This window comes from Pelophylax lessonae (genome assembly GCF_965119305.1).
Source record: "Pelophylax lessonae genome assembly, chromosome: 4".
NCBI lineage: Eukaryota > Metazoa > Chordata > Amphibia > Anura > Ranidae > Pelophylax > Pelophylax lessonae.
This window is the reverse complement of record NC_138771.1, coordinates 677,843,818-677,871,340: the sequence shown is the minus strand read 5'-3', so window position 1 is coordinate 677,871,340 and position 27,523 is coordinate 677,843,818. Positions and strand designations below refer to the sequence as shown.

The following is a 27,523-nucleotide window of genomic DNA, read 5'->3' as shown; positions in this document are numbered from 1 at the left end:
AACTCACCCCAGCATCTCAGGGGAGCCTCCAATCCTAACCCACCCCGGTGTCTCAGGAAAGCCTCCAAACCCAACTCACCCCAGCATCTCAGGAGAGCCTCCAATCCTAACCCACCCCGGTGTCTCAGGAAAGCCTCCAAACCTAACTCACCCCAGCATCAACTATGGAGTGCCTAGATACCTGCTAGGAGGGAGTAGCTTCTCATGAGGACATCCTCCTAGAAGGCCAGAAATTGACCCCGGGGCTCAGTAATTGGTCAGTCATTGTAAGCCGTAATAATGGCAATGTAGGGAGTACGTGCCATTCTAAATCCAACCACCTCAGATCTAGATGGGCAGCACCCTAATACTATGGAGAGAGGAACGGGTTCAGTATCCAAGGACCTCATCACATCACATCCACAAAGAATTCACTGGGGTTGCCCATGGCCATGTGAAATGATTGGCGGCTGGCGGTCAGCTCGGGAGGAACCGATGCAAGGTCACGGACGAGAGGAGGAGCACCAGGGGGAACGGATGAGGAAGGAGGACAAGACGAGGGTGGAGGAAGAGGATGTGGTGGCATCATCATAAGCATCATGGGGTTATAGGAGAGGGGGACACCTGGAGCCGGGTAAGAATGGATCGACGGGGGGTGATGAGGGTGATGATGAGGCTGAGACCGTGCAGAACGTTCGCTGGGAGGACCCGTCTCAGCTCCGCCCCTCCTCACGCTACTACGTGTGGAATATTCAGACTCGCTGCCAGATCCCGATTTAGAGTCTCCACCACCTCCAGATCGCTCTTCTTTCTGCACTCCACGGCCTCCATCACTACGAGTAGATCCGCTGCTCCGGCTCCCTGGAACAAAGAAAAAAGGAAACCAAATCAGTCGACCCGAATCTCACAGCAGCCCCAGAGAGTCCACCAAAAGGCTATTCAACCCCTCCCACCGCCTCCTTCCCAAAGAGGCAGCTAGAGCACCCTAACCCCAAAGACTTTTCCTGAAGGGCAGCAAGAATCCTCCCAGAACCTTTCCCAAAATGCAGCCAAAGTCTCTCATTAAGTTTTACAGAAGGGCAGCCAGAGTTCCCCCAAAAGGGGACCAAGACCCTCATCGAATCTCTTCCAAAAGGGCAGTCAAAGCCTTCGCTAAATAAGTTTCCAGATCCACCCCACAAAGTCTCTTCTAAAAAGACATTCAATTTCACCCCACCCCCACAAAATCTCTTACAAAAAAAGGGCAGCCAGAGTCCCCTGTGGAGTCTTCTTAAAAAGCAGCCAGAGTGCCCCTTAAAAGTCTCTCCAAAAACAGCATTCACGTTTCTCCAGTCTCCCTTAAAAGAGCTTCCAAGACTCCCTCCATAGCATCTCTTCTGAAAAGGCAGCCAGATCACTCGCCTACAGTCTATCCACAAAAGGCAGCAAGAAAATTCCTCAACCCTCCCTCAGGTCTCTACTAAAAATGGAACGCATAGTGCCCCCAAAGTCTATGCTAAAAGGACTACCGAAGCCCAAAATGGATTCCTGAAGGATTCTTTAAAAGGAGAGTAAGGAGGGATTTAGGAAATAAAGACTATGACCTGGCTATCGGAGGGGATGGCACTGACACTCACCTTCACTGTGCTGGCTCCCGGCACTTCCCAGGCCGTAGCTGTATGAGGAGAGCTCGTGGTAGGCCGGAGGTTGTGTGCTGTATGGATGAGGAGCTGGATACTGATAGGAGAAGGTCGGAAGAAGAGGCCAAGGTGACGCTCCAGGGAGAGGAAGAGGAGCCAGGGTATCCTGATCAGAGGCACCGCTAGATCCATCATTATCATTCAGCGATAGATTAGCCATGTCTGTAAAAGATTAGAGATAGATTAGCAATGTGGTGGGGGGTGGGGAACAAGAGAGCCCAAGGATGATCCCGGGAGAGACTTCTTGTGTCTGAAGGATGGACCCCCATCAGATACTTACAGTTCTCACAACCAGAGAGGTCCCCGAAGATGTAGTAACATTGCTCGGAGAAGGTGATCTTGTTCACCGTGTGTCGGATGAACCCGGCTTTCAGTAAATTACTGGCAAATTTACGAGCCTCCCGCCGGTCCTGGAAGCCCTCAACATGGTGATACAGCCAATCCACCACATCAGAGCCTGAAGGAGAAGAGGAGAACCAGAATGCTGAGAAACTTCCAGAAACTGACCTATCCACACCTTGTATGACCTGTCCTAACACTCAGCCATGAGTGCGCCCATCTCCCATAATCTCCTGTCTATAATCAAATCCAGTGGCCTCCAAACTGCGGCCCTGGGGTCAGATGTGGCCCTTGAGGCATTATTCCTGCCACTGACACCAACAATGTGAAATAGCTCCTGCCACTGACACCAATAATGGGGTACAATTCCTTCCACTAACAAAAATGGGTCACAATTCCTCCCAATAAATATCTGCATTGTTTACTCCCACTGGGCAACATCCGGCCCCAAAGAAGTCTAAAGGACAGTAAACTTTTTTTTCTTTTTAGGAAAGTTTGCAGACCCCTGATCTAATCTATAGCTTCTGGGGTGCCTGATTTCCATGCCCCGGTCCCAGCACCCTCTGAACCCCATCCAATCACTTCACCCTACTCTTTCTAGAATATAATCTATAGCTTCTGGTCTGAACTGGAATGGTGGCCTGTCTTACTATGTATAGGACAATGACACAGGCTGAGAATCTCACCCAGGAAGGCATTGGGAATGGTAATCTTCAGCCACATTCGGTCTCTGACTTCAAGGCCCGATTCTGGAGAAGCCATGGCCCTTACTACAGATGCCAGATCTGTGTGTATGGACAGACTGAAGAGGGACACTGGTGGGAGAGCGTGAGACACTAAGGAAGGAAGAAGGAGAAAGCGGAGTGAGCACACATGTAGATGAAAAGTAAGCCCTGACGATCCCGGACGATCCCCCACGCTGTAACTCACACTCAGTTTCGGTGACGGAGGTGCTGGAAGTCATGCTGCTCATTGAAGCACTGCCAGGATACACGGGGAACGAGCCGCTCATCGCTGCAGAGTGGGACACCCAAGCAGCCGGATCAATCGGCTGGATGGGCTCATCTACACAAATAAGAAATATTAATAGGAGAACAGAAGTGTGAGAGGACAGCCAGATACCACAACTCATGACACCTACTGCGGGGAAGAGTGAAGTAACCTTGGGGGGAGGGATCCCAGCATTTCGCCACAGTCAGAACGATTGGACTGGAAGAGAGGCAGAGAAGAGGAATTACATGTTGGTTACCATGAACTCCTATGATGGGATACCATGTCCATTCTCCCAGTCTGCACCAACTTACCCCGGTTTATGGACGATGTCTCTGAGGACCCGAACAGCATCATCGTTGCTCATATTCTCGAAGTTGATATCATTGACCTGCAAGACAACAAGCAGAAATTTCCCAATAAAAGGAAAGAAGGAAAAAGGTCAAATGCTGAGAGTGTTTGTGGGACAGAGGTGACCCCAGGCCGGGACAATGAGGAGAAGGTGACACATTCAGACAATGTTTATAGATCAGGGTTGTCCACGGCTAGAGAATTAAAGCACCAAGATTACTCCTGTCTGCAGGGCCACCAACAGCTAGAAAGTGACAAGCTGTACACGTGATTTATAGCATTTTTTTACAATACCTGACCCGAAGCACTACACTAAAATGTCAGTCTAAACCCGTGGCCAGAGTCACGGCAGGGGAAGATAACCCGTGGCCAGAGTCACGGCAGGGGAAGATAACCGTGGCCAGAGTCACGGCAGGGGAAGATAACCCGTGGCCAGAGTCACGGCAGGGGAAGATAACCGTGGCCAGAGTCACGGCAGGGGAAGATAACCGTGGCCAGGGTAGATGATCAAAGAGTAGAAAAATTAGATTTTCTCTTTCGTTCATTGACGGACACAGCTCCTGATCTTAACCATTGGGACGTCCCAAAGCAGTGTTAAACATGAGAGGTGGGAACAGTGAAAAAGAAATTCCCAAGGCTAACTATAGCCAACCAGGTAAAACAGAAGCTCAACCAAAACAACTGGAGCCCATCTGAAAACAATAACCAGGTCCTCTAGGCAGCCTGCAAAACCTTGCAGCCAAAAGGAAGCCTCCGCAGATGCCAACACATTCCCTTTATAGAACTTTGTAAAAGTGTGCACCGACGACCAGGTAGCCGCCTTGCAAACCTGACGCCTGATGACGGAAGGCCCAGGAGGCACTGAGCGCCCGAGTAGAGCATGCCTTGACAGGAAAGGGAACAAAGAACACGGAGGAGAAATGGGAGAGAACCCTGGGAACAAAGAACACGGAGGAGAAATTGGAGTGCTTCAAAAGCATACTAAACAAAGATTGGCCAGTGCATTCCAAAGGGGGATAAATTTAAACCACTTCCATACCGGGCACTTTCACCCCCTTCCTGCCCAGACCAATTTTTGGCTTTCAGCGCTCTCATATTTTGAGTCATGCAACGCTGTACCCAATCACATTTTTTATATTTTTTTTCTTCACACAAATAAAGCTTTCTTTTGGTAATATTTAATCATCACTGGGTTTTTTTTTTTTTTTTTTGCGATGTTTGCAAAATGTTATAATTTTTTTACTTAGAAGTAATTTTTTATTCATAAATTTGGGCCAACATTTATACTGGTACAGATCTTTGGTAAAAATAACTCAAATTAGTGGATATTATTTAGTCTATGTGAAGGTTATAGAGTCTACAAGCTATGGTGCCAATCATTGAAAATTGATCAAACCAGATGTACTGACGGCCGATCTCATTTCTTGAGGCCCTGAAATGTCAGGACAGTACAAATACCCCTCAAACTAACCCTTTTTGGAAAGACGACATTCCAGGGTATTGAATAAGAGGCATGGTGAGTTTTTTGAAATTGTAACTTTTTCCCCACAATTCTTGGGAAAATTAAATTTTGTGTAAAAAACAAACAAAAAAAAAATTGTCAAGTTATTTCTCACACGGCATATGCATACTTGCAATTACGTCCCTCAGGTCTGTCCTAGCCCTGCTTTCGCGCTTTACTGAGCTATCTGGCCTCCAGGTCAATTGGGAGAAGTCGCTTTTGCTCCCGGGTTGACGCGGACGCCCAGGCGCGGGCGGACCCCTCTCTCCCGTTGTGCTGGGCGGACAGTGTCAGATACTTGGGAGTTACTATCTCCCCTAGGGTACAGGACTTTTGTGATCTCAACCTTTCCCCCCTCCTCCAGTCTTTCAAAGATAGGCTCAGGGCTTGGACGAATCTTCCGTTGACACTGATTGGGAGAATCAATCTTATCAAGATGAAGCTGCTACCCCCTTTATTGTATATTGTGCGCCAGTCCCCGGTGTGGATCCCGAAGCGGATCTTTAAAAAGTTTCATTCCCTGATGACTGCCTTCCTCTGGGGAGCTTGCCCCCCAGACTGCGCCTATCTGTACTGCAGCGGCCCTGGACTCATGGGGGTCTGGCTTGCCCAGACTATGTACTTTGTGGCTGGTTTACTAACTCATGCCCACAACTGGCTTGTCTCCGATGACACTTATTCTGCAGTGGTACTTGAGGGGTCCCTGCTTGGGTCCTATGAGGCGCTGTGTAATGTCCTTTTCCGTTGACTCAGGGCTCCATATCCCCTTACGGTCTCCATGAGGGCGGTCATTAGGGCTTGGAAACTGGTCTCTCCCTATGCCAAATCTGACCTTAGTCGGCTGTCTCCGAACCTCCCCCTATGGCGAAACCCGGAACTGCTTGAATTTTACTCCATCCCTGATCCGTCTCTTTGGGCCACTAGGGGTATTCGGTGTATTTCCCACATCTGTCAAGGGGGTGACCTTCTTAAGCCTCGTACACACGCAACGATTATCGGCTTACCGATCGTCCGACTTTTGTCCAAGTTGTGTTTTGTTGGTTGGAATGTGCCTAGAATGCACACAAATTTTGTCGGCCAACAAAATTCTACTTCAGAAGTGATGTCATGTGTTGGTTTGCTTTCTTTGTGTTTTTTCTTCTCTGAGCATGCCCAGTCTTGCTCATAAGATTTTTTCCTGTCGAAATCTGTACTGACTGCATGAAAATCGGACGTGTTTTGACGGAGGACAAAAATTTTATAGCCTGCACATCATATTTTTTTCGGCCGAAAAGTCGGAGTTGGTAGTCGGAAGCACCATACTAACAAGCCGAAAATCGGCAGATCGGACGTTGGCCGAAAATTCCCTGCTAATTTTCGATACGTGTGTACGGGGCTTTAGTTTTGACCAATTGAAAGATAGATTTGATCTGCCCAACTCCTACTTTTTCCGGTTCCTGCAACTCCGTCATGCCTTCCGGACTCAGTTTGGGGATTCCCCCCCAGATTTGACTCCGGCGGACTTTGAACTGGTCCTCCGGGATGAGGACCTTAAGAAACCGCTCTCCTCCATTTACAGATCCCTGATGCCTAGTGTGCATGTGGGTCTGGAGAAGTTGTAGGAGTTTTGGGTGGTGGAAGTGCCGGAGCTGGATTCGGAGGACTGGGAGGATGTATGGGAATATCCCTTCAAACATTTAGTCTCCTCAAGGGACCGCTTAGTTCAATTCAAGATTTTACATAGATTTCACCTCACGCCTTCCAGATTGCACAGGGTGTCTCCTGACGTCCCGGACGTATGCTGGCGTTGTGGCTCTGGAGTCCCTTCCTATGCTCATATGATCTGGCACTCTCCGTCCCTGCAAAGCTTTTGGTCTGAGGTTTTGAGTTTCATTACTAGGTTAACTACTATTGCTGTCCCAGCTGGAATGGAGACCTGTATCCTGGGCCTTGTGAATGCGTTGGCCCATACTGTAGCCACTTGCACCCTTTTGGGGCTTTTGCTCTTTTATGCTAGGAAGTTGGTGGTGATGCGCTGGAGAGAGACGGGGGCCCCGGCTCTCAGTGGAAGGCCTTGGTGAATTCGATGGTGCCATTATACAAAGCAGTTTACAAGTATAGGGGGTACCCAACCAAATTTCATAAAGTCTGGGACCTGTGGTTGGAAGCTACGGATACTGCGGATGAGCCAGCCGTTCCAGATCCCAGTGTGTCTTTGACTGCTGAGTGAGTTGTGCCTAGCTATGTAGACTGATGCCATATGTTTGCACCTCCCTGACCACACTGGACCGTGCTGTCCTTATTACCTGAATGTCCCTGACCACACTGGACCGTGCTGTCCTTATTACCTGAATGTCCCTGACCACACTGGACCGTGCTGTCCTTATTACCTGAATGTCCCTGACCACACTGGACCGTGCTGTCCTTATTACCTGAATGTCCCTGACCACACTGGACCGTGCTGTCCTTATTACCTGAATGTCCCTGACCACACTGGACCGTGCTGTCCTTATTACCTGAATGTCCCTGACCACACTGGACCGTCCTTATTACCTGAATGTTGGAATGTAGGTACTCGGACCTGAGCTGCAGCCTTGTTGGGGGGTTGGTGGGGTTATTTTTTGGTTCTTATGTTGTTGAGCCTGGGTACGCCCACACGGCTCTGTTTTGTATGCAGTTTTTTTTCACAAAACTTCAATAAATAGAATTTTCAAAAAAAAAAAAAAAAGTAGCGAAGCGCTGAAGAGCAGAAAATGGGCTGCTCATAAGGGGGGGGGGGGGTAGAACCTTCTGGAGGGTTAAAGAGTAACTCCACTTTTGTTGTCATCCAAACCCCCCCCCCCCCCGGGTGATTGATGTACATTGCAGGCATGTGGAACATTGTAGCAGATTCCTACCTTTTGTTACTGTGAAGAAATAGCGGTTTGTATCTCTGTGTCCATGTGTAGAGTGAGGAGGAAACATGAAAGTGGAGTTACCATTTTGGAATTGGGGGATGGGGGGGGTTGGGGTTGGGTGGAGAGGAGCACTGACCTGCAGTAACATATCTCCAGGCTCTATCCTCCCGTCTGCAGCCACCGCTCCTCCCTTCATGATAGAACCGATGTAGATTCCTCCGTCCCCTCGCTCATTACTCTGACCAACAATAGAGATCCCCAGAAAGTTGTATTTCTCTGCAAAGAGTAGAACACAATCAGGAGGGGAGGAGAGGGGAGGAGAGAAGGAGAAGGAGGAAGAAGAGAAGAGAAGGAGAAGGAGGAAGAAGAGAAGAGAAGAGAAGAGAAGGAGAGAAGAGAAGAGAAGAAAAGGAGAGAAGAGAAGAGAAGAAAAGGAGAGAAGAGAAGAGAAGAAAAGGAGAGAAGAGAAGAGAAGAAAAGGAGAGAAGAGAAGAGAAGAAAAGGAGAGAAGAGAAGAGAAGAAAAGGAGAGAAGAGAAGAGAAGAAAAGGAGAGAAGAGAAGAAAAGGAGAGAAGAGAAGAAAAGGAGAGAAGAGAAGAAAAGGAGAGAAGAGAAGAAAAGGAGAGAAGAGAAGAAAAGGAGAGAAGAGAAGAGGGGGAGGAGGAGAAGAGGGGGAGGAGGAGAAGAGGGGGAGGAGGAGAAGAGGGGGAGGAGGAGAAGAGGGGGAGGAGGAGAAGAGGGGGAGGAGGAGAAGAGGGGGAGGAGGAGAAGAGGGGGAGGAGGAGAAGAGGGGGAGGAGGAGAAGAGGGGGAGGAGAGGGTAGGGGGGGATAGGGTGGAAAAGCGAGAAGAGGGAGCGAGGGAGGAGAGGACAGGGTGGAAAAGCGAGAAGGGGAGGGGACAGGGGAAAGAGAAGGCCTGGAGGAATATCCCTTACACTCATAATGGAGTGCGCCCCCTGGTGATCACATTTAGGAACACATTTGAAAGCCGCGTTCCCCCAGCAGGACAGTCCATCCTCCGAGGAGATCTGGGAGGAGGGAGAGAAGAGGAAGGGGAGGGGAGGGGAGGAGAGAGGAGAGAGAGGAAGGGGAGGAGAGAGAGGAGAGAGAGGAGAGGAAGGGGAGGGGAGGGGAGGAGAGAGAGGAGAGGAAGGGGAGGGGAGGGGAGGAGAGAGAGGAGAGGAAGGGGAGGGGAGGAGAGGAGAGAGAGGAGAGGAAGGGGAGGGGAGGGGAGGAGAGAGAGGAGAGGAAGGGGAGGGGAGGGGAGGAGAGAGAGGAGAGGAAGGGGAGGGGAGGGGAGGAGAGAGAGGAGAGGAAGGGGAGGGGAGGAGAGGAGAGAGAGGAGAGGAAGGGGAGGGGAGGGGAGGAGAGAGAGAGGAGAGGAAGGGGAGGGGAGGAGAGAGAGGAGAGGAGGAGAGAGAGGAGAGGAGGAGAGAGAGGAGAGGAAGGGGAGGGGAGGAGAGGAAGAAGAGGAGAGGAGAGGAAGAAGAGGAGAGGAGAGGAAGAAGAGGAGAGGAGAGGAAGAAGAGGAGAGGAAGAAGAGGAGAGGAGAGGAAGAAGAGGAGAGGAGGAGAGGAAGGGGAGGGGAGGAAGGGGAGGGGAGGGGAGGAAGGGGAGGGGAGGAAGGGGAGGGGAGGGGAGGAAGGGGAGGGGAGGGGAGGGAGGGGAGGGGAGGAAGAAGAGGAGAGGAAGGGGAGGGAAGGAGAGGAAGGGGAGGGAAGGAGAGGAAGGGGAGGGAAGGAGAGGAAGGGGGAGGGAGGAGAGGAAGGGGGAGGGAGGAGAGGAAGGGGGAGGGAGGAGAGGAAGGGGGAGGGAGGAGAGGAAGGGGGAGGGAGGAGAGGAAGGGGGAGGGAGGAGAGGAAGGGGGAGGGAGGAGAGGAAGGGGGAGGGAGGAGAGGAAGGGGGAGGGAGGAGAGGAGGGAGGAGAGGAGGAGAGGGAGGAGAGGAGGAGAGGAAGGGGAGGGAGGAGAGGAGGAGAGGAAGGGGAGGGAGGAGAGGAGGAGAGGAAGGGGAGGGAGGAGAGGAGGAGAGGAAGGGGAGGGGAGGAGAGGAAGGGGAGGAGAGGAAGGGGAGGGGAGGAGAGGAAGGGGAGGAGAGGAAGGGGAAGGGAGGAGAGGAAGGGGAGGAGAGGAAGGGGAAGGGAGGAGAGGAAGGGGAGGGGGAGGAGAGGAGGGGGAGGAGAGGAGGGGGAGGAGAGGAAGGGGAGGAGAGGAAGGGGAGGAGAGGAAGGGGAGGAGAGGAAGGGGAGGGAGGAAGGGGAGGAGAGGAAGGGGAGGAGAGGAAGGGGAGGAGAGGAAGGGGAGGAGAGGAAGGGGAGGAGAGGAAGGGGAGGGGAGGAAGGGGAGGGGAGGAAGGGGAGGGGAGGAAGGGGAGGGGAGGAGAGGAAGGGAGGGAGGAACTCACCCATGTTGAGGGTCCCTGTAATGATATTCAGGGACATGGTGGAGTCCGTCACACTGCTGAACGACGACGTCTGAAAAACAACAAAGCACCACTCACATGTGTGCCACCGATCCCCCGCCCCCCACGTGTGCCACCCTTGGAGGACAGACTGACCCTCCCTGTGCCACCCCAGGAGGACAGACAGACCCTCCCTGTGCCACCCCAGGAGGACAGACAGAGCCAGTGTTTGGTGTACTTACCCTCTCCAGGCGGGGGGGTCTCTGCTTACGGCGGCGGCGGTGGCGTTTCAGTAAGCGGGACGCATTGCTCTGTTCTGTGGAGCTGCTGAACCTGAAGTGTGATAGAAGGAGAAATCTAATACAGCATACGGAGACGGTCTGTATATACACACCCCGTACAGGACCACCGGAGGGCGGTCTGTATATACACACCCCGTACAGGACCACCGGAGGGCGGTCTGTATATATACACCCCGTACAGGACCACCGGAGGGCGGTCTGTATATACACACCCCGTACAGGACCACCGGAGACCGGTCTGTATATACACACCCCGTACAGGACCACCGGAGACCGGTCTGTATATACACGCCCCGTACAGGACCACCGGAGACCGGCCTGTATATACAGTCAGGTCCATAAATATTGGGACATGGACACAATTCTAATCTTTTTGGCTCTATACACCACCACAATAGATTTGAAATGAAACAAGCCAGCATTAGGCTGAAAAAACAAAACAAACCCATCAGAGAGATAGCAAGAACATTAGGTGTGGCCAAATCAACTGTTTGGAACATCCTTAAAAAGAAAGAAGGCACCGGTGAGCTCAGCAACACCAAAAGACCCGGAAGACCGCGGGAAACAACTGTGGTGGATGACCGAAGAATTCTTTCCCTGGTGAAGAAAACACCCTTCACAACAGTTGGCCAGATCAAGAACACTCTCCAGGAGGTAGGTGTATGTGTGTCAGATGAAGAACACTCTCCAGGAGGTAGGTGTATGTGTGTCAGATCAGGAACACTCTCCAGGAGGTAGGTGTATGCGTGTCAGATCAAGAACACTCTCCAGGAGGTAGGTGTATGTGTGTCAGGTCAGGAACACTCTCCAGGAGGTAGGTGTATGTGTGTCAGATGAAGAACACTCTCCAGGAGGTAGGTGTATGTGTGTCAGGTCAGGAACACTCTCCAGGAGGTAGGTGTATGTGTGTCAGATCAGGAACACTCTCCAGGAGGTAGGTGTATGTGTGTCAGGTCAGGAACACTCTCCAGGAGGTAGGTGTATGTGTGTCAGATCAGGAACACTCTCCAGGAGGTAGGTGTATGTGTGTCAGATCAGGAACACTCTCCAGGAGGTAGGTGTATGTGTGTCAGATCAGGAACACTCTCCAGGAGGTAGGTGTATGTGTGTCAGATCAAGAACACTCTCCAGGAGGTAGGTGTATGTGTGTCAGATCAGGAACACTCTCCAGGAGGTAGGTGTATGTGTGTCAGATGAAGAACACTCTCCAGGAGGTAGGTGTATGTGTGTCAGATCAGGAACACTCTCCAGGAGGTAGGTGTATATGTGTCAGATCAGGAACACTCTCCAGGAGGTAGGTGTATGTGTGTCAGATCAGGAACACTCTCCAGGAGGTAGGTGTATATGTGTCAGATCAGGAACACTCTCCAGGAGGTAGGTGTATGTGTGTCAGATCAGGAACACTCTCCAGGAGGTAGGTGTATGTGTGTCAGATCAGGAACACTCTCCAGGAGGTAGGTGTATATGTGTCAGATCAGGAACACTCTCCAGGAGGTAGGTGTATGTGTGTCAGATCAGGAACACTCTCCAGGAGGTAGGTGTATGTGTGTCAGATCACAAGAACACTCTCCAGGAGGTAGGTGTATGTGTGTCAGATCAGGAACACTCTCCAGGAGGTAGGTGTATGTGTGTCAGATGAAGAACACTCTCCAGGAGGTAGGTGTATGTGTGTCAGATCAGGAACACTCTCCAGGAGGTAGGTGTATATGTGTCAGATCAGGAACACTCTCCAGGAGGTAGGTGTATATGTGTCAGATCAGGAACACTCTCCAGGAGGTAGGTGTATATGTGTCAGATCAGGAACACTCTCCAGGAGGTAGGTGTATGTGTGTCAGATCAGGAACACTCTCCAGGAGGTAGGTGTATGTGTGTCAGATCAGGAACACTCTCCAGGAGGTAGGTGTATGTGTGTCAGATCAGGAACACTCTCCAGGAGGTAGGTGTATGTGTGTCAGATCAGGAACACTCTCCAGGAGGTAGGTGTATGTGTGTCAGATGAAGAACACTCTGCAGGAGGTAGGTGTCTGTGTTTCAAAGTCAACAATCAAGAGAAGACTTCACCAGAGTGAATACAGAGGGTTCACCACAAGATGTAAACCATTGGTGAGCCTCAGAAACAGGAAGGCCAGATTAGAGTTTGCCAAACATCATCTAAAAAAGCCTTCACAGTTCTGGAACATCCTATGGACAGATGAGACCAAGATCAACTTGTAGCAGAGTGATGGGAAGAGAAGAGTATGGAGAAGGAAAGGAACTGCTCATGATCCAAAGCATACCACCTCATCAGTGAAGCATGGTGGTGGTAGTGTCATGGCGTGGGCATGTATGGCTGCCAATGGAACTGGTTCTCTTGTATTTATTGATGATGTGACTGCTGACAGAAGCAGCAGGATGAATTCTGAAGTGTTTCGGGGAATATTATCGGCTCATATTCAGCCAAATGCTTCAGAACTCATTGGACGGCGCTTCACAGTGCAGATGGACAATGACCTGAAGCATACTGCGAAAGAAACCAAAGAGTTTAAGGGAAAGAAGTGGAATGTTATGCAATGGCCAAGTCAATCACCTGACCTGAATCGGATTGAGCATGCATTTCACTTGCTGAAGACAAAACTGAAGGGAAAATGTCCCAAGAACAAGCAGGAACTGAAGACAGTTGCAGTAGAGGCCTGGCAGAGCATCACCAGGGATGAAACCCAGCGTCTGGTGATGTCTATGCGTTCCACACTTCAGCCTGTAATTGACTACAAAGGATTTGCAACCAAGTATTAAAAAGTGAAAGTTTGATTTATGATTGGTAATCTGTCCCATTACTTTTGGTCCCTTAAAAAGTGTGAGGCACATATACAAACTGTTGTAATTCCTACACCGGTCACCTGATTTGGATGTAAATTCCCTCAAATTAAAGCTGAAAGTCTGCAGGTAAAGCACATCTTGTTTATTTCATTTCAGATCCATTGTGGTGGTGTATAGAGAGGGGGAGGGGGGTATAGAGAGGGGGGGGGGTGTATATAGAGGGGGGTGTATAGAGCCAAAAAGATTAGAATTGTGTCCATGTCCCAATATTTATGGACCTGACTGTATACACCCCGTACAGGACTACCAGAGGGTGGTCTGTACTGTAGACCGTATGAGGGTCTGTAGGGTAGGGGGGGTGTAGACAGTACGGGAGTCTGTAGGAGAGGGGGGGATGGAGAACACATACCCTACACATGCATATTAGTGGCTCCAGAGACAGCAGAGCTGCGGGAGGACGGTATGGGGGTCTATGTGTGGGTGGGGTGGGGGCGGGGTTAGTACGGGGGATGGGGGGAGGGGATGGAGAACACATACCCTACACATGCATATTAGTGGCTCCAGAGACAGCAGAGCTGCGGGAGGAAAGAGCAGAGAAGAGTGATGGGCGGAGCTTTCATCTATTATACAATTACAATTACAGAGTCATGTGACATGGTGAGGTGAGTGGGCGGAGTCAGTACCTGCTCATGGTGTCGTCCTCCTCGGAGTCGCAGATACTGGTCTCTATCTCACTGGTGAGGAGGGTGGAGGAAGACTCATAACCCGACAGGTGCCGATCGCTCCTCCCATTCACAGCTCGGCCTGTCAGAAAGAGGAGGAGCCTAGATTTATAGGGTGGAACTGAGGCATGATGGGAAATAAAGAAAAGCATGTATATACATATCACATCCCCACACCTTCCTGTATGGGTCTCTCCCTCCCCCCTCCTCACCTCGCTCAGCGCTCTCACCTCCCCCCCTCCTCACCTCGGTCAGCGCTCTCACCTCCCCCCTCCTCTACCTCGGTCAGCGCTCTCACCTCCCCCCTCCTCACATCGCTCAGCGCTCTCACCTCCCCCCCTCCTCTACCTCGGTCAGCGCTCTCACCTCCCCCCTCCTCTACCTCGGTCAGCGCTCTCACCTCCCCCCCTCCTCACATCGCTCAGCGCTCTCACCTCCCCCCCCCTCACCTCGCTCAGCGCTCTCACCTCCCCCCCTCCTCTACCTCGGTCAGCGCTCTCACCTCCCCCCTCCTCTACCTCGGTCAGCGCTCTCACCTCCCCCCTCCTCACATCGCTCAGCGCTCTCACCTCCCCCCCTCCTCTACCTCGGTCAGCGCTCTCACCTCCCCCCTCCTCTACCTCGGTCAGCGCTCTCACCTCCCCCCTCCTCTACCTCGGTCAGCGCTCTCACCTCCCCCCCTCCTCACATCGCTCAGCGCTCTCACCTCCCCCTCTCCTCACCTCGCTCAGCGCTCTCACCTCCCCCCTCCTCACATCGCTCAGCGCTCTCACCTCCCCCTCCTCTACCTCGGTCAGCGCTCTCACCTCCCCCCTCCTCTACCTCGGTCAGCGCTCTCACCTCCCCCCCTCCTCACATCGCTCAGCGCTCTCACCTCCCCCTCTCCTCACCTCGCTCAGCGCTCTCACCTCCCCCCTCCTCACATCGCTCAGCGCTCTCACCTCCCCCCTCCTCACATCGCTCAGCGCTCTCACCTCCCCCCTCCTCACATCGCTCAGCGCTCTCACCTCCCCCTCTCGGTCAGCGCTCTCACCTTCCCCCCTCCTCACCTCGGTCAGCGCTCTCACCTCCCCCCCTCGGTCAGGGCTCTCACCTTCCCCCCTCCTCACCTCGGTCAGCGCTCTCACCTCCCCCCTCCTCACATCGCTCAGCGCTCTCACCTCCCCCTCTCCTCACATCGCTCAGCGCTCTCACCTCCCCCCCCCCCTCCTCACCTCGCTCAGCGCTCTCACCTCCCCCTCTCCTCACATCGCTCAGCGCTCTCACCTCCCCCCCCCCCCTCCTCACCTCGCTCAGCGCTCTCACCTCCCCCCTCCTCACATCGCTCAGCGCTCTCACCTCCCCCTCACCTCGCTCAGCGCTCTCACCTCCCCCCTCCTTACCTCGCTCAGCGCTCTCACCTCCCCCTCTCCTCACCTCGCTCAGCGCTCTCACCTCCCCCTCCCTCACCTCGCTCAGCGCTCTCACCTCCCCCTCCCTTACCTCGCTCAACGCTCTCACCTCCCCCCCTCCTCACCTCGCTCAGCGCTCTCACCTCCTCCCCTCCCTCACCTCGCTCAGCGCTCTCACCTCCCCCCTCCTCACCTCGCTCAGCGCTCTCACCTCCCCCTCTCCTCACCTCGGTCAGCGCTCTCACCTCCCCCTCTCCTCACCTCGGCTCAGCGCTCTCACCTCCCCCTCCCTTTACCTCGCTCAGCGCTCTCACCTCCCCCTCCCTTTACCTCGCTCAGCGCTCTCACCTCCCCCTCCCTTTACCTCGCTCAGCGCTCTCACCTCCCCCCTCCTCCTCACCTCGCTCAGCGCTCTCACCTCCCCCCCTCCTCCTCACCTCGCTCAGCGCTCTCACCTCCCCCCCTCCTCACCTCGCTCAGCGCTCTCACCTCCCCCCCCTCCTCACCTCGCTCAGCGCTCTCACCTCCCCCTCTCCTCACCTCGCTCAGCGCTCTCACCTCCCCCCTCCTTACCTCGCTCAGCGCTCTCACCTCCCCCCTCCTCACATCGCTCAGCGCTCTCACCTCCCCCTCTCGGTCAGCGCTCTCACCTTCCCCCCTCCTCACCTCGGTCAGCGCTCTCACCTCCCCCCCTCGGTCAGCGCTCTCACCTTCCCCCTCCTCACCTCGGTCAGCGCTCTCACCTCCCCCCTCCTCACATCGCTCAGCGCTCTCACCTCCCCCTCTCCTCACATCGCTCAGCGCTCTCACCTCCCCCCCCTCCTCACCTCGCTCAGCGCTCTCACCTCCCCCCTCCTCACATCGCTCTCACCTCCCCCCTCCTCACATCGCTCAGCGCTCTCACCTCCCCTCACCTCGCTCAGCGCTCTCACCTCCCCCCTCCTTACCTCGCTCAGCGCTCTCACCTCCCCCTCTCCTCACCTCGGTCAGCGCTCTCACCTCCCCCTCCCTCACCTCGCTCAGCGCTCTCACCTCCCCCTCCCTTTTACCTCGCTCTCACCTCCCCCTCCCTTTACCTCGCTCAGCGCTCTCACCTCCCCCCTCCTCACCTCGCTCAGCGCTCTCACCTCGGTCAGCGCTCTCACCTCCCCCTCCCTCACCTCGCTCAGCGCTCTCACCTCCCCCCTCCTCACCTCGCTCAGCGCTCTCACCTCCCCCTCTCCTCACCTCGGTCAGCGCTCTCACCTCCCCCTCCCTTTACCTCGCTCAGCGCTCTCACCTCCCCCTCCCTTTACCTCGCTCAGCGCTCTCACCTCCCCCTCCCTTTACCTCGCTCAGCGCTCTCACCTCCCCCCCTCCTCCTCACCTCGCTCAGCGCTCTCACCTCCCCCCCTCACCTCGCTCAGCGCTCTCACCTCCCCCCCTCCTCACCTCGCTCAGCGCTCTCACCTCCCCCCCTCCTCACCTCGCTCAGCGCTCTCACCTCCCCCCCTCCTCACCTCGCTCAGCGCTCTCACCTCCCCCCCTCCTCACCTCGCTCAGCGCTCTCACCTCCCCCCCTCCTCACCTCGCTCAGCGCTCTCACCTCCCCCCCTCCTCACCTCGCTCAGCGCTCTCACCTCCCCCCCTCCTCACCTCGCTCAGCGCTCTCACCTCCCCCCCTCCTCACCTCGCTCAGCGCTCTCACCTCCCCCCTCCTCACCTCGCTCAGCGCTCTCACCTCCCCCTCCCTTTACCTCGCTCAGCGCTCTCACCTCCCCCTCTCCTCACCCCGCTCAGCGCTCACCTCCCCCTCCCTCACCTCGCTCAGCGCTCTCACCTCCCCCTCCTCACCTCGGTCAGCGCTCTCACCTCGGTCAGCGCTCTCACCTCGGTCAGCGCTCTCACCTCGGTCAGCGCTCTCACCTCGGTCAGCGCTCTCACCTCCCCCCTCCTCACCTCGCTCAGCGCTCTCACCTCCCCCCTCCTCTACCTCGCTCAGCGCTCTCACCTCCCCCCCCTCCTCACCTCCCCCTCCTCGGTCAGCGCTCTCACCTCCCCCCTCCTCACCTCCCCCCTCCTCACCTCCCCACCTCGCTCAGCGCTCTCACCTCCGCCCCTCCTTACCTCGCTCAGCGCTCTCACCTCCCCCCCTCCTAAACCTCAGTCAGCGCTCTCACCTCCCCCCCTCCTCACCTCGCTCAGCGCTCTCACCTTCCCCCCTCCTCACCTCGCTCAGCGCTCTCACCTCCCCCTCCCTTTACCTCGGTCAGCACTCTCACCTCCCCCTCCCTTTACCTCGGTCAGCGCTCTCACCTCCCCCCTCCTCACCTCGGTCAGCGCTCTCACCTCCCCCCCTCCTCACCTCCCCCTTCCTCACCTCGGTCAGCGCTCTCACCTCCCCCCTCCTCACCTCGGTCAGTGCTCTCACCTCCCCCCTCCTTACCTTGGTCAGCGCTCTCACCTCCCCCCTCCTCACCTCGGTCAGCGCTCTCACCTCCCCCCCTCCTCACCTCCCCCTTCCTCACCTTGGTCAGCGCTCTCACCTCCCCCTCCTCACCTCGGTCAGCGCTCTCACCTCCCCCTCCTCACCTTGGTCAGCGCTCTCCCGTCTGCGGGGACGCTCCCTTCGGACAGACACAACAGACTCGGTCTCGGTTTCCTGATCCAGGTTCTCCGCGCTGTCAGACACATTGGGACTACAATGTAGAGAAAAGTCAGAATGTGTTCACCAACATATCGTACAGAATACGGATCTGACTACACACCAATCGTTGTGCGTCAATTTCCTGTATACACTTACTGGAATGAGGGAGGGCGGGAGTCTCCGATGCCGCTGGTCCTCTCTACAGGGGGCGGAGGGAGAGGAGGAGGAAGAGGGGAAGGCTCCGGTCTGGTCTCAGGAGGAGGAGGCGGTGGAGGTGGAGATTGATCAGGCGGTAATGTCTCGGCAGAGACCAACTACAAAGACCAGAAGAAAATAACTCGTCACACGAAGATAGGCAATAACCATAGATGGCGGACATCCAATGTCCACTGCCTGACTAAATCTACCCGGACTAGGGCTGGAGATCATCACTAGCATGGAATATCACCCAATAACCCAAAGCCACCCCCAGATATCCAATCCCTGACTAAATCTACCCGGACTAGGGCTGGAGATCATCACTAGCATGGAATATCACCCAATAACCCAACGCCACCAATGGGCATCCAACATCCATTGTCTGATCAAACCTTCCCTGCCTATCACACATAGAGAGACCATAGCAATGATGGTGACCAGGACTGGAATATTAACAGATCAGCCGAGGTCACCCCCAGACATCCAATCCCTGACTAAATCTACACAGGATGACCTGACTAGGGCTGGAGATCATCACCAGATCACCCAACGCCACCCCCAGACATCCAATCCCTGACTAGATCTACACAGGATGACCTGACTAGGTCTGGAGCTCAACACCAGATCACCCAACGCCACCCCCAGACATCCAATCCCTGACTAGATCTACACAGGATGACCTGACTAGGGCTGGAGATCATCACCAGATCACCCAACGCCACCCCCAGACATCCAATCCCTGACTAAATCTACACAGGATGACCTGACTAGGTCAGGAGCTCATCACCAGATCACCCAACGCCACCCCCAGACATCCAATCCCTGACTAAATCTACACAGGATGACCTGACTAGGTCTGGAGCTCAACACCAGATCACCCAACATCACCCCCAGACATCCAATCCCTGACTAAATCTACACAGGATGACCTGACTAGGTCTGGAGATCATCACCAGATCACCCAACACCACCCCCAGACATCCAATCCCTGACTAGATCTACACAGGATGACCTGACTAGGGCTGGAGATCATCACCAGATCACCCAACACCACCCCCAGACATCCAATCCCTGACTAAATCTACACAGGATGACCTGACTAGGTCAGGAGCTCATCACCAGATCACCCAACGCCACCCCCAGACATCCAATCCCTGACTAGATCTACACAGGATGACCTGACTAGGGCTGGAGATCATCACCAGATCACCCAACATCACCCCCAGACATCCAATCCCTGACTAAATCTACACAGGATGACCTGACTAGGTCTGGAGCTCATCACTAGATCACCCAACGCCACCCCCAGACATCCAATCCCTGACTAGATCTACACAGGATGACCTGACTAGGTCTGGAGATCATCACCAGATCACCCAACATCACCCCCAGACATCCAATCCCTGACTAAATCTACACAGGATGACCTGACTAGGTCTGGAGATCATCACCAGATCACCCAACATCACCCCCAGACATCCAATCCCTGACTAAATCTACACAGGATGACCTGACTAGGGCTGGAGATCATCACCAGATCACCCAACATCACCCCCAGACATCCAATTTCTGACTAAATCTACACGGGATGACCTGACTAGGTCTGGAGATCATCACCAGATCACCCAACACCACCCCCAGACATCCAATCCCTGACTAGATCTACACAGGATGACCTGACTAGGTCTGGAGATCATCACCAGATCACCCAACATCACCCCCAGACATCCAATCCCTGACTAAATCTACACAGGATGACCTGACTAGGGCTGGAGATCATCACCAGATCACCCAACATCACCCTCAGACATCCAATTTCTGACTAAATCTACACGGGATGACCTGACTAGGGCTGGAGATCATCACCAGATCACCCAACATCACCCCCAGACATCCAATCCCTGACTAGATCTACACGGGATGACCTGACTAGGGCTGGAGATCATCACCAGATCACCCAACATCACCCCCAGACATCCAATCCCTGACTAGATCTACACAGGATGACCTGACTAGGTCTGGAGATCATCACCAGATCACCCAACATCACCCCCAGACATCCAATCCCTGACTAGATCTACACAGGATGACCTGACTAGGGCTGGAGATCATCACCAGATCACCCAACATCACCCCCAGACATCCAATCCCTGACTAGATCTACACGGGATGACCTGACTAGGGCTGGAGATCATCACCAGATCACCCAACATCACCCCCAGACATCCAATCCCTGACTAGATCTACACAGGATGACCTGACTAGGTCTGGAGCTCACCACCAGATCACCCAATGCCACCCCCAGACATCCAATCCCTGACTAGATCTACACAGGATGACCTGACTAGGGCTGGAGATCATCACCAGATCACCCAACGCCACCCCCAGACATCCAATCCCTGACTAAACCTTGCCAGGTCTGCCTGTGACCATAACCATCAATGGTGACCAGGACTGGAGCTCATCACTGGCCTGAAATATCAACAGACCCCCCCAGCCCCCGACATCCAATGTCTATTGCCTGACCAAACCTTTCTGAGCCGTCAGATGCTCAATAAAGGTCCACAAGCACCAACACTTGGCTGGTGGGACCCCAACTTCCCCTTCCCCCAATTACTGCACAGAATAACCAAATGACTGATAGACCTCACAATAGCCCCATCTCAGATCTATACCTGAGAAACATGGAAGATTGGCCCTGCCCCCGCATACTGGTTTCTGTAAGGGTACAACCTGGGGCAGTCACCCCCGACCTGGCTTCAATACCGGCTCTGGGTTTCACACTGGCTTGTTCCCAGTAACGATGCCAGAAGAGGGACAGCAAGGCCGGAGCCCTCACCCTTAATACAGCAACAGAGGCTCCGTACAACTGACCAATGTCATCGCCTGAACCGGCTTCACTTCCAAAGATCCACAGCTCACCCAATAGAGAGACATCTCTGGATTGAGATCAATAGGGAGTCTAGGACACACGGCCCAATAGGGGACATCTCTGGATGGAGATCAATGGGGAGACCAGGACACACGGCCCCAATAGGGGACATCTCTGGATGGAGATCAATGGGGAGTCTAGGGGACATCTCTGGATGGAGATCAATGGGGAGTCTAGGACACAGGGCCCCAATAGGGGACATCTCCGGATGGAGATCAATTGGGAAGTCTAGGACACAGGGCCCCAATAGGGGACCTCTCTCGATGGAGACCAGTGGAGAGACTAGGACACCCCGCCCCCATAGGGTACGTCTTATCATGGAGATCAATGGGGAGTCTAGGACACACGGCCCCAATAGGGGACATCTCTGGATGGAGATCAATGGGGAGTCTAGGGGACATCTCTGGATGGAGATCAATGGGGAGTCTAGGACACAGGGCCCCAATAGGGGACCTCTCTCGATGGAGACCAGTGGAGAGACTAGGGGGTACTTCTTATCATGGAGACCAGTGGAGAGACTAGGACACCCCGCCCCCATAGGGTACGTCTTATCATGGAGACCCATTGGGAAGTCTCGGACACACGGTCCCCCATAATCTGGTAGATGTTCCGCTCATTATAATCGGTTCTTACCCAGGACACGACGCGACCATTAAAACACGGCAGCTTGGCATTGTCATCGGAGATCTCCTCCTTCACCACCCTGCAATCACACAACAAAATCCACTTACCATCTACAGGAGAAACACAAATCCAGTCATACAACACGGGGGGCCCCAAATATACCTGGGGGGTCAGAGAATGATTAACCCTACCCTACAACACCGGGGACCCCATCTATACCTGGGGGGGGGGGTCAGAGAATGATCAACTCCACCCTACAACACCGGGGACCCCAAATATACCTGGGGGGTCCGAGAATGATTAACCCCATCCTACAACACCGGGGACCCCAACTATACCTGGGGGGGGTCAGAGAATGATCAACTCCACCCTACAACACCGGGGACCCCACCTATACCTGGGGGGGGGGGGGGGGTCAGACAATGATTAACTCCACCCTACAACACAGGGGACCCCACCTATACCTGGGGGGGGGGGGGGGGTCAGACAATGATCAACTCCACCCTACAACACAGGGGACCCCAAATATACCTGGAGGGTCATAGAATGATTAACCCCATCCTACAACACAGGGGACCCCAACTATACCTGGGGAAGGAGGTCAGAGAATGATTAACCCCATCCTACAACACAGGGGACCCCAACTATACCTGGGGGGGGGGTCAGAGAATGATTAACCCCATCCTACAACACAGGGGACCCCAACTATACCTGGGGGGGGGGTCAGAGAATGATTAACCCCATCCTACAACACAGGGGACCCCAACTATACCGGGGGGGGGGGGGTCAGAGAATGATTAACCCTGTCCTACAACACAGGGTACCCCAACTATACCGGGGGGGGGGGGGAGGGGGTCAGAGTGACTTAACCCCGTAGTACAACACAGGGGATCCCACCTGTACCTGAAGGGGGAGGGATCAGAGAATGATTGTCTGGGGGGGGGGGGGTATATAGAATACAATGAGGTAATATGGGGGTGTCTGGGGGGTATATAGAATACAATGAGGTAATATGGGGGTGTCTGGGGGGGTATATAGAATACAATGAGGTAATATGGGGGTGTCTGTGGGGTATATAGAATACAATGAGGTAATATGGGGGTGTCTGGGGGGGTATATAGAATACGAGGTAATATGGGGGTGTCTGTGGGGTATATAGAATACAATCAGTGTAGAGTTTACAGGGGAGTCGGTTGGGGGTACAAGGGGGGTCAGGGTATATAGGGTGTAGGGGGTTCAGGGGGAGGGTCGGTTGGGGGTACAAGGGGGTCAGGGTATATAGGGTGTAGGGGGTACAGGGGGGGTCAGGTTGGGGGTATATAGGGTGTTGAGGGGGGTTGGTTGGGGGTACGAGGGGGTCAGGGTATATAGGGTGTAGGGGGTTCAGGGGGAGGGTCGGTTGGGGGTATAAGGGGAGTCAGGTTGGGGGTATATAGGGTGTTGAGGGGGGTTGGTTGGGGGTACAAGGGGTTTAGGGTATATAGGGTGTTGAGGGGGGTCGGTTGGGGGTATAAGGGGAGTCAGGTTGGGGGTATATAGGGTGTTGAGGGGGGTTGGTTGGGGGTACAAGGGGTTTAGGGTATATAGGGTGTAGGGGGTACAGGGGGGGTCGGTTGGGGGTATAAGGGGAGTCAGGTTGGGGGTATATAGGGTGTTGAGGGGGGTTGGTTGGGGGTACAAGGGGGTCAGGGTATATAGAGTGTTGGGGGTACAGGGGGGGTCGGTTGGGGGTATATAGGGTGTACAGGGGGGGTCAGTAGGAAGTAGGGTATACAGTAGGATGCACTGATTTGATATTGGGATGGGATATTGGCCCCGATATAGCTGGATCGGGGGATGGGTAAAATGAAGAGATCCAGGGGCCGATCCGGTTTTAGCTGTGAGGGAGCAGAGAACAGCTCTCCCAGGAAGAGTCGGCTCTCACTATCGCTACTAGAAAGTCGCCTCATAAGGGGTGACTTTCAGCGTGACTCGTATGATAGACGACTTTGGCCAATCAGAATCTGATGAGTTGTGACCCAATTCCCCTTCTCTGTTTTTTGCCCACCAAAAAAAAGTTCTTAAAAATTTTTTATTTTTGATAGAGAGACAATTATTGGAAAAATTATTGAAAAAAAAAAAAGATTTCCTTGTATTTAGGGCCTGGGGGGGTAAAAAGTGTTCCTGTGAAGTGTCAGCTCTGTAGAATCTCCAGAACCAGAAACAAAGATCTTAGAATTTTTAGTAGCACAGGGATGGGGCTCCACTCCTATCCACACCTATATATAATGGGTGTATGTATATATATATGTGTGTAGGTGTGTACACCCGTATACAGAAGTTCAGATGTCAAGCCTGCCTCCAAAGACCCCAAAAATGCCCAATAAACGCCTGAAACAAAATCGGCCGGGTGTGAAAGTAGCGGAGCCCCATCCCTGCGCTACTAAACATTCTATACAAACAATCTCTTCTCTATAGAGGTCACCCTGCCATAGCAGTCAGTTCACACTACACTACACTACGGTCCCCTGACACTTAACACTTTCCCTACAGAAACTAGATTATTGAATATAACTATAGTGGTATATAGCACCCTAACTACACTGCATATCCCTTTCCTCACACTAAGTGTCCAGCAGCACCACAAATTAGTGCCAGGCATCAGTGCCCACCAGTGCCACGCACAGACCAGGCAGAGATAATGGTATATAGAATCTGTAGGCATGGCTGGCTATTCTCTTTCTTCTTCCTGGAAGGTCGGATCAGTGGCCTGATAATAGATAAAGATCAGACTTGGAGGCGACTCCCATTGAAGTCTATGGGAGAGGTGGGATGGAGGTCACCTGGAAGTACAGAACCTTTATCTGAGGTCGGAGCGACGGCTCTCATTCATTTACATTGCTTTTCTTATGTCAGGTGACTTGGGGCCCACAAGTCACCCCACACGGATTACAATGTATCTTTTTGTTCCGTCTGCCGGAGGAGGGAAGTTTAACCTCTTAAAGACCAAAGCTGTGACATTTTAGAAAGTATCGGCTGATTGATCCGGAAATATTTTGTTAGGAGATCACAAAACAGAAACTTCCGGATCAGAGATTTCACAAAGCAAAAGATCGGGATAAAAAGATCGGATCGGTGCATCCCTAGGGTACAGGGGGGGCGGGTTGGGGGTACAGGGGGGGCAGGTTGGGGGTAGAGGGAGGTCAGTTTGCAGTATTTAGGGTGTTGGGGGGGGGTCGGGGTATATAGGGTGTACAGGGGCTCAGGTTGGGGTACAGGGGGGGGTCGCTTGGGTGTAGGGGGTACAGGGGGTGTATATAGGGTGTAGGGGGTACAGGGGGTGTATATAGGGTGTAGGGGGTACAGGGGGTGTATATAGGGTGTAGGGGGTACAGGGGGTGTATATAGGGTGTAGGGGGTACAGGGGGTGTATATAGGGTGTAGGGGGTACAGGGGGTGTATATAGGGTGTAGGGGATACAGGGGGTGTATATAGGGTGTAGGGGGTACAGGGGGTGTATAGGGTGTAGGGGGTACAGGGGGTGTATATAGGGTGTAGGGGGTACAGGGGGTGTATATAGGGTGTAGGGGGTATATAGGGTGTAGGGGGTACAGGGGGTGTATATAGGGTGTAGGGGGTACAGGGGGTGTATATAGGGTGTAGGGGGTACAGGGGGTGTATATAGGGTGTAGGGGGTACAGGGGGTGTATATAGGGTGTAGGGGGTACAGGGGGTGTATATAGGGTGTAGGGGGTACAGGGGGTGTATATAGGGTGTAGGGGGTACAGGGGGTGTATATAGGGTGTAGGGGGTACAGGGGGTGTATATAGGGTGTAGGGGATACAGGGGGTGTATATAGGGTGTAGGGGGTACAGGGGGTGTATATAGGGTGTAGGGGATACAGGGGGTGTATATAGGGTGTAGGGGGTACAGGGGGTGTATATAGGGTGTAGGGGGTACAGGGGGGGTCGCTTGGGTGTAGGGGGTACAGGGGGTGTATATAGGGTGTAGGGGGTACAGGGGGTGTATATAGGGTGTAGGGGGTACAGGGGGTGTATATAGGGTGTAGGGGATACAGGGGGTGTATATAGGGTGTAGGGGGTACAGGGGGTGTATAGGGTGTAGGGGGTACAGGGGGTGTATATAGGGTGTAGGGGGTACAGGGGGTGTATATAGGGTGTAGGGGGTATATAGGGTGTAGGGGGTACAGGGGGTGTATATAGGGTGTAGGGGATACAGGGGGTGTATATAGGGTGTAGGGGGTACAGGGGGTGTATATAGGGTGTAGGGGGTACAGGGGGGGTCGCTTGGGTGTAGGGGGTACAGGGGGTGTATATAGGGTGTAGGGGGTACAGGGGGTGTATATAGGGTGTAGGGGGTACAGGGGGTGTATATAGGGTGTAGGGGATACAGGGGGTGTATATAGGGTGTAGGGGGTACAGGGGGTGTATATAGGGTGTAGGGGGTACAGGGGGGGGTCGCTTGGGTGTAGGGGGTACAGGGGGTGTATATAGGGTGTAGGGGGTACAGGGGGTGTATATAGGGTGTAGGGGGTACAGGGGGTGTATATAGGGTGTAGGGGATACAGGGGGTGTATATAGGGTGTAGGGGGTACAGGGGGTGTATATAGGGTGTAGGGGGTACAGGGGGGGGTCGCTTGGGTGTAGGGGGTACAGGGGGTGTATATAGGGTGTAGGGGGTACAGGGGGTGTATATAGGGTGTAGGGGGTACAGGGGGTGTATATAGGGTGTAGGGGGTACAGGGGGTGTATATAGGGTGTAGGGGGTACAGGGGGTGTATATAGGGTGTAGGGGGTACAGGGGGTGTATAGGGTGTAGGGGGTACAGGGGGTATATAGGAGGGTAAAGGGGGGTTGGGTGTATGGGGGGGTTGGGTATATAAGGTGTTGGGGGTATATTAGGGGGGTTCAGTTGGGAGTACATAGGGTGTTGGGGGGAGGGGGGGTTGGTTAGCAGTATATAGGGTGTAGAGGGGGGTTCAGTTGGAGGTATATAGGGGGGTACATGGGGGGGGGGTAGTACAGAAGGTGTTGGGGGGGTTCGGTGTCCGCTATTCCCCTCCCCCCGGTCCCTCTCCTCACCCGAAGTCCTGGTCCATGGCCTTGAAGAAATATTTGGCGTGTCCCCGGCCCAGGGCGGCCTTGAAGTCCCGCAGTCGGATGTCAGAGGCCGGGACCGGCACCTTCACCAGGTACGGCGTCTCCTCCTCATCCAGGTGGTAAATCACCTTCGTCTCCCCCATCGTGCGGCCTAGCTGAGCCCCCGGAGCCTCGGCCTCGATTAGCGACGGCACCGGTCCCTCCTTGGGAGGCAGCGTATGACGTCAGTACGCTAAAACGAAGGGCGGGAAATGCGGAGGACACGCCCCTGTCGGTAATGGACAATGCGTACAAAAACTCCGCCCAGACCGAGAGAAAAACACTGCAAACCCCGCCTACCGCCACACCATCACCTCAGTCCACGAGTGATACCGACTCCCCGCCTTCATTCTACGGACCAATCAGCTGCAAAGCTCCGCCCACATGACCCTGCTAACTTTACCACAGAAAGCTTCTGTTACCCCTAGCAACAGCTCAGCCAATCCGAGTAACTTCCTTTACCTACAACCCCGCCCTCAATACCCCTCCATCCTCCACTGTACCCCAATACCCCCTCTATCCTCCACTGTACCCCAATACCCCCTCTATCCTCCACTGTACCCCAATACCCCCTCTATCCCTCCACTGTACCCCAATACCCCCTCTATCCTCCACTGTACCCCAATACCCCCTCTATCCCTCCACTGTACCCCAATACCCCCTCTATCCTCCACTGTA

The 27,523-nt window shown here is 54.0% G+C and overlaps 1 protein-coding gene across 1 annotated transcript; it reads right to left on the bottom strand.

Moving 5' to 3' along the window:
- Nucleotides 1-158: 158 nt before the first annotated feature.
- DVL2 (dishevelled segment polarity protein 2) lies at nt 159-27,064 on the bottom strand. Its single transcript, XM_082256948.1, has 15 exons — nt 26,789-27,064; nt 21,717-21,786; nt 18,110-18,267; nt 17,899-18,005; nt 13,898-14,018; nt 10,359-10,449; nt 10,120-10,189; nt 7,852-7,991; nt 3,302-3,378; nt 3,139-3,206; nt 2,928-3,062; nt 2,684-2,833; nt 1,939-2,115; nt 1,596-1,820; nt 159-840 (listed from the first exon to the last, which is right to left on the bottom strand). Exons 1-15 carry the CDS (start codon nt 26,947-26,949, stop codon nt 389-391), a joined length of 2,202 nt encoding a protein of 733 aa, XP_082113074.1. The 5' UTR covers nt 26,950-27,064; the 3' UTR covers nt 159-388.
- Nucleotides 27,065-27,523: the final 459 nt, after the last annotated feature.